This window comes from Kryptolebias marmoratus, linkage group LG11 (genome assembly GCF_001649575.2).
Source record: "Kryptolebias marmoratus isolate JLee-2015 linkage group LG11, ASM164957v2, whole genome shotgun sequence".
In the NCBI taxonomy this organism is placed as follows: Eukaryota; Metazoa; Chordata; class Actinopteri; order Cyprinodontiformes; family Rivulidae; genus Kryptolebias; species Kryptolebias marmoratus.
The window spans coordinates 5,821,602-5,835,682 of NC_051440.1; the positions used below are offsets into that span (position 1 = coordinate 5,821,602).

At 43.5% G+C, this 14,081-nt stretch overlaps 2 protein-coding genes and 4 non-coding genes across 6 annotated transcripts; 3 read left to right on the top strand and 3 right to left on the bottom strand.

Moving 5' to 3' along the window:
- The first annotated feature begins 212 nt into the window (after window positions 1-212).
- On the top strand, window positions 213-285 carry trnar-ccu. Its single transcript has one exon. It is a non-coding gene; the product is annotated as a tRNA-Arg (tRNA).
- Window positions 286-811: 526 nt separating this feature from the next.
- trnar-ccu lies at window positions 812-884 on the top strand. The gene has a single exon. It is a non-coding gene; the product is annotated as a tRNA-Arg (tRNA).
- A 3-nt stretch (window positions 885-887) lies between these two features.
- trnam-cau lies at window positions 888-959 on the top strand. Its single transcript has one exon. It is a non-coding gene; the product is annotated as a tRNA-Met (tRNA).
- A 3,308-nt stretch (window positions 960-4,267) lies between these two features.
- Window positions 4,268-6,031, bottom strand: LOC108248317. Its single transcript, XM_017437011.2, has 2 exons — window positions 5,771-6,031; window positions 4,268-5,152 (listed from the first exon to the last, which is right to left on the bottom strand). Exons 1-2 carry the CDS (start codon window positions 5,841-5,843, stop codon window positions 4,554-4,556), a joined length of 672 nt encoding a protein of 223 aa, XP_017292500.1. The 5' UTR covers window positions 5,844-6,031; the 3' UTR covers window positions 4,268-4,553.
- Window positions 6,032-7,141: 1,110 nt separating this feature from the next.
- On the bottom strand, window positions 7,142-13,996 carry LOC108248316 (DNA polymerase III PolC-type-like). Its single transcript, XM_017437010.3, has 4 exons — window positions 13,961-13,996; window positions 13,161-13,416; window positions 12,992-13,043; window positions 7,142-8,029 (listed from the first exon to the last, which is right to left on the bottom strand). Exons 3-4 carry the CDS (start codon window positions 13,041-13,043, stop codon window positions 7,488-7,490), a joined length of 594 nt encoding a protein of 197 aa, XP_017292499.1. The 5' UTR covers window positions 13,161-13,416; window positions 13,961-13,996; the 3' UTR covers window positions 7,142-7,487.
- On the bottom strand, window positions 13,773-13,845 carry trnar-ccu. The gene has a single exon. It is a non-coding gene; the product is annotated as a tRNA-Arg (tRNA).
- Window positions 13,997-14,081: the final 85 nt, after the last annotated feature.

A 14,081-nucleotide genomic window follows, 5' to 3' on the forward strand; every position in this document is an offset into this window, starting at 1 on the left:
CAAGGAATTCTTGACCTGACCCAATGACTCTGAGTTTGTGTGTTTTTCCAACTAAAGGTTTAGCGTTCTGCTTTCCACTTGGTCCATGTAGACAAGGGTAAACCTGGATGGCGCTGCCTGATTTACACCGACAATGNGAAAACAAAGAACGGACATGCTTTTCCTTAAGTGTTTGAACACAGTTCGAAATGTCTATTTGAACACAAAACATGGCCCCAGTGGCCTAATGGATAAGGCACTGGCCTCCTAAGCCAGGGATTGTGGGTTCAAGTCCCATCTGGCGTGGGGAGCAGAGTGGAGCAGTGGAAGCGTGCTGGTCCCATAACCCAGAGGTCAATGGATCGAAGCCATCCTCTGCTGTGCAGGCTATGCATAAACAACATGGATCCTTCACTGATAGCTACTCCATCCTCTACACCTTCACCGCAGTAACAACACTACTTTGACACCACACAGCTGAAAGCAATTTCAGTGGCAACACACTGAAAAATGTCTCCCATTTGTTTCAAAATCTTTCTATAGAAAGTCCTAGGCTGTGGTAGAAGCCTTCTACCTACAAAGAGTCCTTAATGTCATTTGGAAGATTCTTCCCATTCCAAATGTCCATTCAGATGGCTGTTCAAAGAAAGTTTCACCTCCAAAGTGTTCATGTTTGTGGCGCATGCTGACATGTTCAAAGATGTAAGTGACTGTAAAACTGTCTTTGAAGGAAAGTCAAGGCTGTATCGTAGCTGGTGGTTACGTGGTACTTACTCTGTTGAACATACTGTGAGTGTNCAGTTCGAAATGTCTGTTGGAAACGCAAAACATGGCCCCAGTGGCCTAATGGATAAGGCACTGGCCCCCTAAGCCAGGGATTGTGGGTTCAAGTCCCACCTGGGGTGGGGAGCAGAGTGGCGCAGCGGAAGCGTGCTGGGCCCATAACCCAGAGGTCGATGGATCGAAACCATCCTCTGCTAAGCAAACTTTTCCAAAACAATATGGATCACCTTCACTGAAAGCAACACCCTGCTATGTACTTTCTGATCTCTCATTCCATTCACACCGCTTCTCTGATTTCACGCAGCTTCGACCCTATTCAACGACAACAATGCCCTTCCCGTTATGTTCGCTGCTTTTCAAAACCTTTACGTCTTTTCAACAATAAACGGCACAAAGAAAACTGCTCCCATTGCCAGGCCATACCTGTGTCAAATGTCAATCTCATAACGCTGCTCAGCTGTGATGTCCGTTCTGCAAGTAGCGTGCTCTCCTTCAACTGCGTCGCTCTTTGCATGACAACAGACATAATACATTAAATCATGACAGTCAGTTAACACCAAGTATCATCTTACCTACATCTGGAATCACAGGAAAACATCATTGTTTAAGTCCATCCCTTTCTGAGGACAAAGTTTCAGTCAAGTCTTTAGGAGGCACTGGCCTTCTAAGCCAGGGATCGTGGGTTCATGTCCCACCTGGGGTGGGGAGCAGAGTGGCACAGCGGAAGCGTGCTGGGCCCATAACCCAGAGGTTGATGGATTGAAACCATCTTCTGCTATGCAGGCTGTGCAAAAACAACATGGATCCTTCACTGATAGCTACTCCATCCTCTACACCTTCACCCCAGTGACAACACTACTTTGACACCACACAGCTGAAAGCAATTTTAGTCGAAACATACTGAAAAATGTCTCCCATTTGTTTCAAAAGCTTTCTATAGAAAGTCCTAGGCTGTGGTAGAAGCCTTCTACCTACCAAGAGTCCTTAATGTCATTTGGAAGATTCTTCCCATTCCAAATGTACATCGATGTCCATTCAGATGGTCGTTCAAAGAAAGTTTCACCTCCAAAGTGTTCATGTTTGTGGCGCATGCTGACATGTTCAAAGATGTAAGTCACTGTAAAACTGTCTTTGAAGGAAAGTCAAGGCTGTATCGTAGCTGGTGGTTACGTGGTACTTGCTCTGTTGAACATACTGTGAGTGTCTCGATGTTTTCGTCAACATTTGTATTGTTTGTCCAAGGTGTGTATATTACTACCAGCGCAAGAGTGTCCATTATACCTCAGGTGTAGGCAGACAAGGAATTCTTGACCTGACCCAATGACTCTGAGTTTGTGTGTTTTTCCAACTAAAGGTTTAGCGTTCTGCTTTCCACTTGGTCCATGTAGACAAAGGTAAACCTGGATGGCACTGCCTGATTTACACCGACAATGGAAAACAAAGAACGAGCATGCTTTTCTATAAGTGTTTGAACACAGTTCAAAATGTCTGTTTGAATGCAAAATGTGGCCCCAGTGGCCTAATGGATAAGGCACTGGTTCAAGTCCCATCTGGGGTGGGGAGGAGAGTGGCGCAGCAGAAGTGTGCTGGGCCCATAACCCAGAGGTCGATTGAGCCCATAAACAGCCAGTCGGTTTTGACAAATAACGTAATGTTTTCTGGTGTTCGCAAAACGACCTGTTTTAAAAACCTCAGGATTGTTGGGTCACAATTCTTGTTACCTTGCAACCCCAAGGTGAGCCCAGCCGCCCAAGTATAGCTTCACCTACTTCATCACAAGAAGATCATCACGTTTCTTCTGCTGGTTTTACCACTGAACAATTTCTGCTGGAAAAGGAAAATGTTTTGTTGTTGGCTGCAATATAGAACTTGTCCATTCATGTTCTCCCTGTCATGGAGAACAGAGCTGCGTGGCTTGATTTTGTTTTTGATGGCAATGTCCCCATGATATTTGCAAAGAGATTTGAAGTTTGAACAACTTAGATGTCCCAGAAACACATCTTTGTTAAAGTCACGACAGGTTTGTCTAAACCAGTGGTTCCCCCCTATGGATTACAATAAGCCCCCCCCCCCAGAAAAAAAAAAATCAACTGGGCACACACTTCGTTCAACCAGACATAAACACATATTTTGTTTTCAAACTCCACTGAAGTTTATTTCACACTTCAGGTTGCAACAAATTACAAACCATTTTTACAGTGAAACACTTTCGTGTAACTGTTTATTTTTTTTAGTTCTATACTGTAGTAGAGTATTCTTTGCTGTCAGTATTTTTTCAAACATATTTCTTTTTTTCATTATTTGTAACAATATTCAACTTTGCTATCATCAATACATTTTTTAAAAAGCCTCTGTGCAAAATTGGGTTAAAAACCTGTCCATTATGCTTAGTCAGGCAGTGTTTTTTTGTTTTGTTTTGTTTTTTTTTCCCATTCATCCATACCGCTTTTCGCGCCCCCCCTGCAATGGCAGTGCAACCCCCTAGGGGGCGCGCCCCACACTTTGGGAACCACTGGTCTAAACTAACATTAGAACTAGCTTAATAAAAGAGAAGAAAAGTTGGAAAATAAAATAAAATAAAACTGATCTTTAGCAGGCGGCTGTTTGGACACTTTTCGGGTTTGGACCTGCTGATTGCCACTGTCCCGACCCACTACCAGTCGGGTTTCGGATCGCCAATTGTCTCTGTCTGAATCGACATATGTTGGTTCAGAACATCCCAAAGTCAGAATCCTCAGAATTTTAATTAATACCAATAGAAATGTGCGTCAGATCTGCAGCGTTTAATCCTTCAGAGAGTTTTTATGTTTTGAGACAGGACACTGAGTTGAGGGGCGTGGCCAACAGCAGCTAATTTGCATAAAAGTGATGTAGCCCTAAAACAGCTCATCCTGAAATGAGCGCAAACAGGCAGAACTGATCAGGAGAAATCTTAATATCTAAGAATGATTTTGTGTATTAAATGTAATGAACATGTTTTGTACAGGCAACAGACCTAACTTGTTCAAGGAAGTATAATAGGTCCCCTTTAATTGTCTCTCCCGCTCTCTCTCCTCATTTCAGCATTGGGTAAATGTTAAAAAAATAATGCTTGATAAAGTCTATTATCAGGTATTGGCAAAAACACAATACTGTGCTTCTCTTTTTTAAAGTAAAAATATTTTTATTTATGTGAAACGAATAAAACTCAATGTTTTGACTGAAATTTGCCCACCATTACTTGAATGTTTAGCGGAACAATAATGAGTTAACAATAATATTTAACATGAACGATACCTATATATAATTTAGGACCAACTAACAGACTGTAAAAAGATTGTTTACCTCTTGTATACAGTGTGAAGTGCTTATAGAACATTTTTGTATACATTTGTTGAAGTTTAAAAAGATAACTTTTGTTCAAAATTCATCAGAACGTGAAGAATATTAACTTACCTATGTATTATAAGTCAGTAAATGTCTAAATACAGTGTTGACTGACACTTGTTGAAATAAATGAAAAGTATACAACACAAGTATTCAACTGTATTTGTAGCTTCAAAACAGTCACAAGTTGAAGTAACTCCTGTTCAGAACATAGTAAACATCAAAACGATCCACAAACAACTAAGCTGCTAAATGTTTGGTAGTTTTCTTAGTTTGTGCCGAAGAAAACTGCTGAATTTATTCCTGGCGCACACAATTACTGCAGCCAGGCAGCATTTCTTCAAAGTTTTATGATAATAGTTGATGTGGAAGTGCATCAAGTTCTCAGCTGCCCCACTGCTTTCCCTCTCTTGTTTGAAATGCTCTCACAGGGGGCATTGTCCTGTTAGCTTGCAGGGTACTTTGGCAGCTGGAACAGCTGGTTTGAAATCCATAATGTCCAGAGTAAACGTGTGCCTGCAGACCACCTCTGGCATAGGCTGAAGGAACGTATAAAGTCGCTGTAAGGCTCGCACATCCTCCAAAGCATCATGGGCCTTGTAGTTGATCCCCAGCAGCTCCCTGACCAGGTTCTCTTGGCGAAAACTCCGGAGACCGCGGTCTTTCAGCATCTCGCGGGTCAGAGGTAGCGTGTCAACCCAAGCCGAGACCAAAGACTGAAATCGCGCCCTGAGGTCCAGCTCTGTGAGAGCTCGAGTCAGAACCGGACAGTCAAAGTGTCGGATGTTGTGGCCCACGAGAAGAGGGCGTCCCAGCATTTGGAGGAAAGCAATGAAAGAGACCAGGACCTCTTTGAGGGAGTTAGTGAGAACAAGGTTGTGATGGAGGTAGAGTCTCTGACTGCGGACCTTGAAGCCTGTCACTTTAGCCGCTTGTTGCTGTATCCGACACCGAGGGATGACATAAAGGTTCAGCGAGTGGCTCCCACTCACAGCAGCCAGCTGGACGATCTCACAGTTCTGATCTGGAGAAGGAAATGTGAAGACAATAAGACGATACTTCATGTGGCGTGGACAAAGTCACTGTGGGCTAAATCACAACCACAGAGGACAAAAAATAATCAAGTACACAGCTGCACTTTAACTACACACGAATATATGACTGAAGAAAATGTTTTAGGTTCATTCAGGAAACATATAATCAGATAGATTACTTGAAGTTATTTTTAAACAAAAAGAGACCATTGGAGTACATGTGCTCCCAGGTTTATTTGTTCTTTAATGTACGTTTTAGGTGACAATGAGCAGTTTAATATTTAAATTTGTCTTTTTCCAAATAAATACGTCAGAGAATGATAACTAATATGCCCTCTTGCTACCACAGGACTTCATCCAACATTATATATTTAATATCTTATTTCAGGTACACAATAGATATGTTTATTTGTCGCTTTTATCTCTTATACAAATTAAATATAAACATTTTTATCAGTAGAGTGGACAAGTCTGACTTTACAGAAATGACCTACACACTGTGATACTTCTATAGTATGTCCGTGCACTTATAAAACTATAACCTTTTACTACATTTCTGTTTCATAAGTTTTGTTTTCTTCCCACAGGCTGTAATGTCTGTTTCTTACCCAGTCCAGTTGTCTCCAGGTCGAAGAAAACCAGCGGCTTTTGGCTGCCGTCAGCTCCGGCTGCCTCTTGCATGGTTCACGACACGACGGGGAAATAAAATTACGCTAAAGCCTAAAAATGTCAGAAAGAGCACTTCTGTGAAAATGAACAAACAAAACAAGGACTGACTGCGGTCTCAAACAGTACGAATTTAGCTGCTAAACATCATTTCATTCGCCTCAGGCTGAGCTTCTCCCTCCATGTTTTTAAAAATCTCCTAAGGGAAGTGGTGCCCGGAAACCTGAAAGTTTCAAAATAAAAGCATAGTTTAATGTACGATGTGCGAAACAAAATAAAAAAAGGAATGAAAGAAAACTCACATTCACAACACAAAATTCAAAATTGTTGTCATTTTAACGAGGGAAATCGTTTAATAAATTATGACAATTTTCTGCATTTTTGCATTATTTGTATGTAGAACCGAACTTTTTAAATTGGGTCTCAGGCACACTGGTGCCACCTAGAGGAAACAAATAAGTATGAACATAAAACATTGCCCTTGAGCTTTTTAGTTTCTTTTTTAATCTTACGCATTAAAAAAAACAAATTAAACTGATAATGTTTGCTATTAAAGTTCTCCCAAATTTTTGTCGAGAAGCCTGAAAATTATGTTTTTAGTCACGGTTTTTGACATAGTATGTCCATGGTTTTTATTTAAATATTACTCTTGTAATTATTACTCCATTATTTTTTATTGCTGTTAAAGCTATAACACATCACTGTGTGGAACCCCCCCCCCCCACACACACACACACACAATAAGCAGAGGAATGCACACAAGCATAAATAGAAACAACTTAAGTTCCTGTTTATTAGAGCATTTCTATGACTGGCAATGGCATATTTCTAAAACAAAAGATATTTATATAATGTATGCACATGGCCACAACTTTGGACTCTTTTGATCATTTTAATCTGTTAGTTCCTTGATTAAAATGCAGCAGAAGTGCTTAAAGCCCACTCACAGGTAGTTTTTTTTATACAATTCCTGTTTCAATAGCTACTATAAATAACTTTCAACGTCATTAAGCTGTCATGTTTTCCAGGATATTTTCCCTGATAGAAAAAGACAAAACAAATAACAGACTGTTTGTAGTAAAGTTTATATAAAGCAAATCTCTGTTATCAGAGTCAGTGTTTTAAACTCTCCAGTTATGCCTAAAAAGTCATTTTAAGCCTTCCCCAGAATCCCGTCTGACAAACCTTTTTTTGCGGACTGAACAAGGTGTCTAACAGGAAAGAATAAAAATATTCTGGTTGATGTTTCTGCCAGTAGAAGGATTTCCCCGTGTGACTGCTGATGCGTGGTGGAAATAAACAGTCTCTGCTAATTACAGTAAACAGAGGTTTATTGGTCGAAACAGAGAAAACGTCATCAACTATTCACACCAAAACACTTGTGAGCATGACACTTGTTACAGTACAGTAAACCATAATGCTACATCGCCGAGTAAATCAAATCAGAAAGTGTGACCACGACGTACGAGTGAATCTAAGGTGTAACGTGACTTATTAATGCCAGATCATGTGTAAGAATAAGCTACTAAGATTTCTTTGTGTTTTCATGATGTCCACTCATCTGAAGGCGCATGGTGAGAATAAAATTGAAAAGAAGAACTTAATTCTTAAATAGATTTTTTTTTGGAAACATTATTCTAAAAAGATGTTTCTGATTTCTTAAAAAAAGCATCCATTCACCCTCAAGATACAACGTGAGATCTGCAAAGTTTGAGGTCTCCATCTCTTGTACAGCTCCTGCAGCATCCTGGCATCCTCCACAGCATTGTGGGCATTGTAGGATTTCCCCAGAAAGTGGCGAACCATATACTCCTGAGAATGGCTGCTCAGCCTGGGGTAAAGATTCTTGCTCAGCAGGAAAGTATCCAGAAATCCGGACACCACCTGCTGGAACTCCTGCAGCAGGGCGTGAACGCGCAGCACTCTGGTGAGCACGGGAGCGTCGAAGCACTTGGCGTTGTGGGCTGCCAGCAGGACGGGGCGTCTGAAGGAACGCAGGAAGGAGATGAAGGAGGTGAGAACCTCTGTCAGCGGGGTGGTCTCCACACGTTGGCCGTGGAGAGACAGGCCGCCTGGACCGACTGTGAAGCCCGTGACCTGCCTGGCGCTCTGAGTCAGGGCCTGGCGCGGGAGGGTGTACTTGTTGAATTCCTTCTCCGCGCAGACAGCCGCCACTTGGATGATGTCACACGATGTGGTGTCTGTGGGAACAGAAGAAAGTTAAACATATTGATTCATTCTTTTTTTAACCACTTAGTCAAAGTTGGGTCATAGGGGTCAAGGAGAGAAACGATGACACCCCTCTCTTCATCAACACTCTGCAGCTTGTCCTGGGGGATGCCTGGCCAGATAAGAAACATTCTCCTCCGAGGAAACTGTGCCCAAAACACCTCCTAGGAGAGGTGTCCTGAAGGCTTCTCAATCAGATCCCCAAACCACCTTAGCTGACTCCCTTTGATGCGGAGGAGCCGTGGCTCCCTGCGAATGATGGAGCTCCTCACCTTATCTCTAAGGATGAGCCCAGCCACCGGACGGAGGGAGCTCATTTAAGCCGCTTAAATGATTTGGTCAGGATCCAAACCTCATCACTATAGGTAAGGGTTGGACCAGTAAATTGAGAGCTTTGCATTTCAGCTCAGATCTTTTTTTTTTTTTTTTTTTTTTGAGAAGACTGGGGCAATGCCCTCATTGCTGCAGGTGAGGCCTCAATCTGCTGGTCAAACTTTTGCTCCGTCTTGCCATCACTTAACCCTTAACCCAGATGTTGTATTCCACCTTCTTCTGGTTGAGAACTAAGGCCTCAGACATAGAAAAGCCGATGCGTGACGCGTGGCTGTGAACTGAACCCAGTGCACACTGGAGGCCGTGGATTAAAGACATCAACGGAATCACATCATTCATCGTCACATCGCCCATGAACAACACAAACAGGATCAAAACCAAAGGGCAGCCCTGGTGGAGTCCGACCCGCACCGGAAACAGGCTGGGCTTTGTGCTGAGAACGTGAACACAGCTCTTGATTTGGTTGTACAAAATAACCTTGGCACCCAAAACTCCAGTAGCACCAATTACAAAATCCAGTCAGAGGATGAGGTTGTAAGACTTCATGTGGTCTATAAAAAAGTACGTAGTCTGGACAATCAAACTCCCAAGACCCCCTCAGCAACTGGTGAAGCTCTTGTCTGCTATGGAACACATACTATATTAGGGGTTAAGAGGTTCGGGTTTGAACTTTCTTGCACGTTGTCTGATATATGTGGAGAGGATATCGCTGCTTTACTGCCTCCTCCACGTTTCCTCCTCCGTGTGCAAAAGTGTACACAACTCGCATATGATGTGGCTCCTGTCAAGGTCATTCCCCTCCCCCCTTTGACTTCAAGAGAGCGGAATCACTTCCAAACACTGAGTTTCAGTGAAGAAGGGGCCAGGACTGGGTCAGCCATGTGGTTCTCTGCCGTGTGTACGTCAAAAACGCGCTTCAGATACTTCATTATTTAGATTCATTTAAACCAGTTTAGAATCGTTCATCTTGATGAACTGAAAGCAGGTTATAACCTTTATATAACTTCTATTAAATATATGTGTACACACATTAAATGTAGGAGTTAAAGTTCTGAATTTGTAAGAAACAAGCACATTCTAACTTAGCCTATTCTATATATTTATCCCTGAAAGGGGGCTTCGCTGGTTGCATTAGATGTCATCAGTGTAAACAGTTCAGGTGCAGACAGGAGAAAAAAGTTGGATTTCCTTTTCACATGAACAAAAAGTGAAACTGATCATTCTGACTGAGTTTGAATTCTGCTGAAAGAAAAATAAAAGTATTCAGTGTTGTTTACTGACATGATCAGGCAGGATGTCACATCAGTTATTTCCTTTTCCAGCACAGGATGATCGCCGATGTCAGTCGTGAAACCACAACAAAAAAACATTCAGGAAGTAGCAGCAGGGGTTCTCAGGAACAGAAACCTAGAGTCCACATGTAGCAGAAAGAGTGCCGTTTTCCATCCGATTACACATTTGAGGTTTTGATGCTGGGCTGTCAGCGGAACGAAAGCACAGTTTGAGGACTTGTGCGACTTGTTGGCCTAAACTGGATTGCGTCGAATTGAGATCCCTTGTTGTGGTCTCTCTGCAACCCTGGACGAGTGGAGGATTTTCTGGAAAGGTGACACACCCCGCTGCTCTGAGCGGGTGGCGGCCAAGCAGACTAACGGCACATGTGAAAATTTCCTGTTCTGCCAAATACGGCATGGTATGATGAGGATCGAGTCATTTCGTCCACCCACACAGAGATAAAATCTGCTTTTAGTTTCAGCCTCAGAGTTGCTTAAGAGCTGAGCGTGTGTGTCATCGCGATGAACTATGTGATGCCTCTTAATGAGAAAAAGTGATCACTCGGAACATTTGGAGTGGTTTAAAAGTTGAAGAATCGTTGCTCTGCGCTCAGGTTTCATCAAAACAACAGCAGCCGTGACAGCGCGAGTGCGAGTCAGACCTGAACCGTACGTTTAAAGAGCGTCAGAGGAAAGTTTTAACATCTGTTTGGTCTTTTTAATCCTTACATCATGCCCAGTTTAAACCAGATGTTTACGAACACTGTGTAAAATGACACAACCGTTGTTTTCCTCCTTGTCTGACATTAAATTCGACGAGACTGCTCCTGTTTTAGCCCAGTTAGAATTCCCGGATAAGAAACAAGATTTTTTTACTTTCTTCAAAGTCACAAGCTTACATAGAATATCTTAGTGTTTGGTGGTGTTGCCTTTAAGCTGAATGACTCGGGTCAGATGTTTTGGGTTTCCTTCTCACATGAGTTTACAGGAACCGGGTCCCGTTCCTCCTGACAGAACTGGTGTGACGAGTTCCACAGTTCTCCTTTCCACGTCTTCTGATTCTTCCCATGATCTCTGAGTCAGGATGGCAGGCCGCCGTGCTGACTAACACTTTTTTTGTGTTTCACAGTCGGGATGGTGTTCTCAGGCTTGCAAGCTTCACCCTTTTTTTTCCCCCTCCAAATGTAACAACGGTCATTATGGTCAAACAGTTTAACTTTAGTTTAATCAGATTACAGGACATGTCTCCAAACGTTAAGGTCTTTTTGTTCATTTGCAAACATTAACCTGTCTTTTTTTTGTTGTTGTTGAGATGTCGTTCAGCTCGTGTCGGTTCAGGACTCGTTTCACTGGATAATGACTCTCTGAGCGGCTCCAGCAGCATCTTCACAAGCTCTTTAGCTTTTGTTTCGGGGCAGATTCGCACATTTCACACCCCAACCCGTTCATCTCAGGAACACAGAACCTGACTCCTACCCAAGCTGTATGATGGCAGGACGTTCCCACGGCGTTCCTACTTGTGTATTGTCGTTTGAACACACGAACCTTCAAGCATCTTGGACCCAGGGATGAACCAGAGTTGCCGAGGTCGGCAGTTCTCTTTCTGATTTCTTGGCTGATTTTTTATTTTTATTTTTACATGATGCCACACAAATAGGCAGTGGGTTTGATGTGGGCCTTACATACAGCCACAGGTGTGCCTCCAGCTGACTCAGACGCTGTCAACTCACCAACCAAAAGCTGCCAAAGCCAGGGAATCATCATGCGGGCTTTCCCCCAAACTGTTTAAAGGCTCGGTTAGTCTTAGTGGATGGAAACTTGTTACTTTGAAGGAAGCAATAAAACATTTTCTACTTCTAACAAATGTAAATGAATCCTAACTGAGCTAAAAACAGGAAAGGTTTAGTCTGATTTAGGGTCAGAGAGCGAGGGGGGGAAAAATGGTTCTGTTTCTGTTTGTGCGGTGCATGTAGACATCTGGTTTCAGCTGTAGTTTCTATTGTAGAAACATACATTTTTGTCTGCAGTGGGTGTAGAGTGCGGACGCTTTACCATCCCTCATGAAAGGTTTGCGACTCTGGTCAGCGTGCCACATATGCTAATCATAAGCAAAGTATTCACACAGCATGACTCACACCGGCTGTGAGAAACTCTCCATATCCAGTCAGGATACCCTAACTCTAAGGGCGAGTTGAGTTTCAGGACGCTCTCAGGAGGCGGCGGCGTGTAAACCCGCCAAGGAGAATGTTAACATGTGGGTCAAAACTGGCCTCGCCTGCCTGTAGTCTCACATCTCCGAGGTTAAGATTAAACACGCTCTCCAAACCCCCTCCTCCGACCGAACAGCCAGCTTTAATCCCTCATTCTTCTCCCTGGAAACGCAGGCCCAGAGCAGGGCGTGTGGCCGTGGGAGAAGAAAAAGAAAACACAGAAATCGAGGTGAACCCTGGACCTCCTTCCTTATCAGAGGCTCCACCTGATGAGTGCCTGTCAGCAGCTAAAGAGCTAAACAGTTCACACCGGCCTCACAAACACAGGTACGGAAACATGAAACGGGATTGAAGACATCGCGGTGCGTTCGCGAGCTGAAAATACAACCAGAAAGGGGCAAAGAGAGGCTCAGAACAGCCCATTTTTAAAAGTTCTGACACTTCAAAAAAAAAAATCTGCAATCGGCCCTGCCTACACATTCATTTGGCATTGGCAGGGCCTTGAAAATGAAACTTTAGCCTATAATTTAGTTTTTTTTTTAAAGCCAGAATGCTCTTTTATAAATATTTTCAACCATCCAAGTTCCTCTAAGTGTCGTTACACACATGATTGTTTAAGTTGAGCAGTTTTGTTGTTGTTTTTCTTTTCTGTTAAATGGATGGCACATATTGGCCAGAAATTTTCAAAATAATCTACGTTGGAAATTACTGCCTTGGTTTTGTAAAGACCGGTGTCTGCCTTGGAAGAGACCATGACAACTGATCTCTGGCTTTGTGCTCAGGTGTGAAGTGTTTTGGGGTTTTAAACGTGGCGCTAGCGGTGTTGCTTTGTCGGGTGAGCCAGGAAAAAGTAATTTCATCTCGATGAAAGCATTCATCTCTACACTGCTGCCAAATCTGAACTAAATCAGAGGTCAAAGGGGAGCACGTTATTTTCTGCAGTGATGGGAAATGAAACAGAGCAGGTGGGTCTGATTCCTGATGAGGGTTATAGTGATGTTATAGGTCATCTTCCCGCTCTGCCTGCTTGGATAAAGTGACTAAAAGTTCAGGTTTGACTCAGGTGAAACCTGCCACTGACCGACCGAGGAAACAACAGCAGAGAGGTTAACTGTACCTAATCCAGTGGTCTCCAGGTCGAAGAAAACGATGATTGTGTTGTCAGCCATCTGCAAAAAATAAATGAAAAATTGAAAAGAATCCCTTTGAGTCCAGTCAAACAAGGGGGAAAAGTGATTTATAACTTAACTAGATTAACTAGTTAACTCCATTAACTATGTCCTCACCTTAAAGCAGTTCTCCGGGTCGTCAGCTGAGCCGTGAGACAGATGTGGAGACAGATGTGAAGCCAGCTGTGGTGAGGAGCCTCTCACTCCTCACAGCTGGCTTTATAGGCTCCGCGCCGCTCCGCTTTCATTTCGGTGGAAGAGAAACACAACGACGCCGCCTTCCCTTTCTTCGCGACAAAACGCGCGCGTGACTCACCCCAGCTCGGTTCGGTTCGTCCCTGCCGCCGCTGACGCTGCGGTCACCTGTCGACAGCTACAGAACAACAACAAGTCAGCGGCGCAGTTCGAGCGAAGCCGGAACTTTCCCCGCTCTGTGTTCGCTTTCGTTTTACTGCACGCGAGAGGGGGAACGGTTCGTTGTCAGGGCAACGGGGCTGACGCGCGCCAGGAAGTTGGTCAGCATAGTAGTGGTAGAAGAAGAAGAACAATAAGAAGGAGTGAATGAAATGAGGGATTAAAAAGTACAGAGGAGGGTGTTGCTTTCAGTGAAGGACAGTGGGTGATTCATGTTGTTTCAGAAAAAAAAGATTTGGTTAGTAGAGGATGGTTTCCATCCATCGACCTCTGGGTTATGGGCCCAGCACGCTTCCGCTGCTCCACTCTGTTCCCCACCCCAGATGGGACTTGAACCCACAATCCCTGGCTTAGGAGGCCAGTGCCTTATCCATTAGGCCACTGGGGCCATGTTTTGCGTTTCCAACAGACATTTCGAACTGTGTTCAAACACTTATGGAAAAGCATGTTCGTTCTTTGTTTTCCATTGTCGGTTTAAATCAGGCAGCGCCATCCAGGTTTACCTTTGTCTACATGGGGGACACTCTGGACAGGTCTCGAGTCCATCACAGGGACACACCAGACGAAGAACCATTAAGCATGTGTTACTTGTTTCCCTGCTCCAACACACCTGATTCAGTGGTT

What these genes read in the sequence shown, in the direction of transcription:
- LOC108248316 (XM_017437010.3), bottom strand. Translation starts at nt 13,043, where the DNA reads ATGGCTGACAACACAATCATCGTTTTCTTCGACCTGGAGACCACTGGA. An exon ending in CCTGGAGACCACTGGATTAG is followed by an intron (nt 8,030 to 12,991) that starts GTACAGTTAACC and finishes CTGTTCCCACAG; the next exon opens with ACACCACATCGTGTGACATC.
- LOC108248317 (XM_017437011.2), bottom strand. Translation starts at nt 5,843, where the DNA reads ATGCAAGAGGCAGCCGGAGCTGACGGCAGCCAAAAGCCGCTGGTTTTC. An exon ending in CCTGGAGACAACTGGACTGG is followed by an intron (nt 5,153 to 5,770) that starts GTAAGAAACAGA and finishes TTCCTTCTCCAG; the next exon opens with ATCAGAACTGTGAGATCGTC.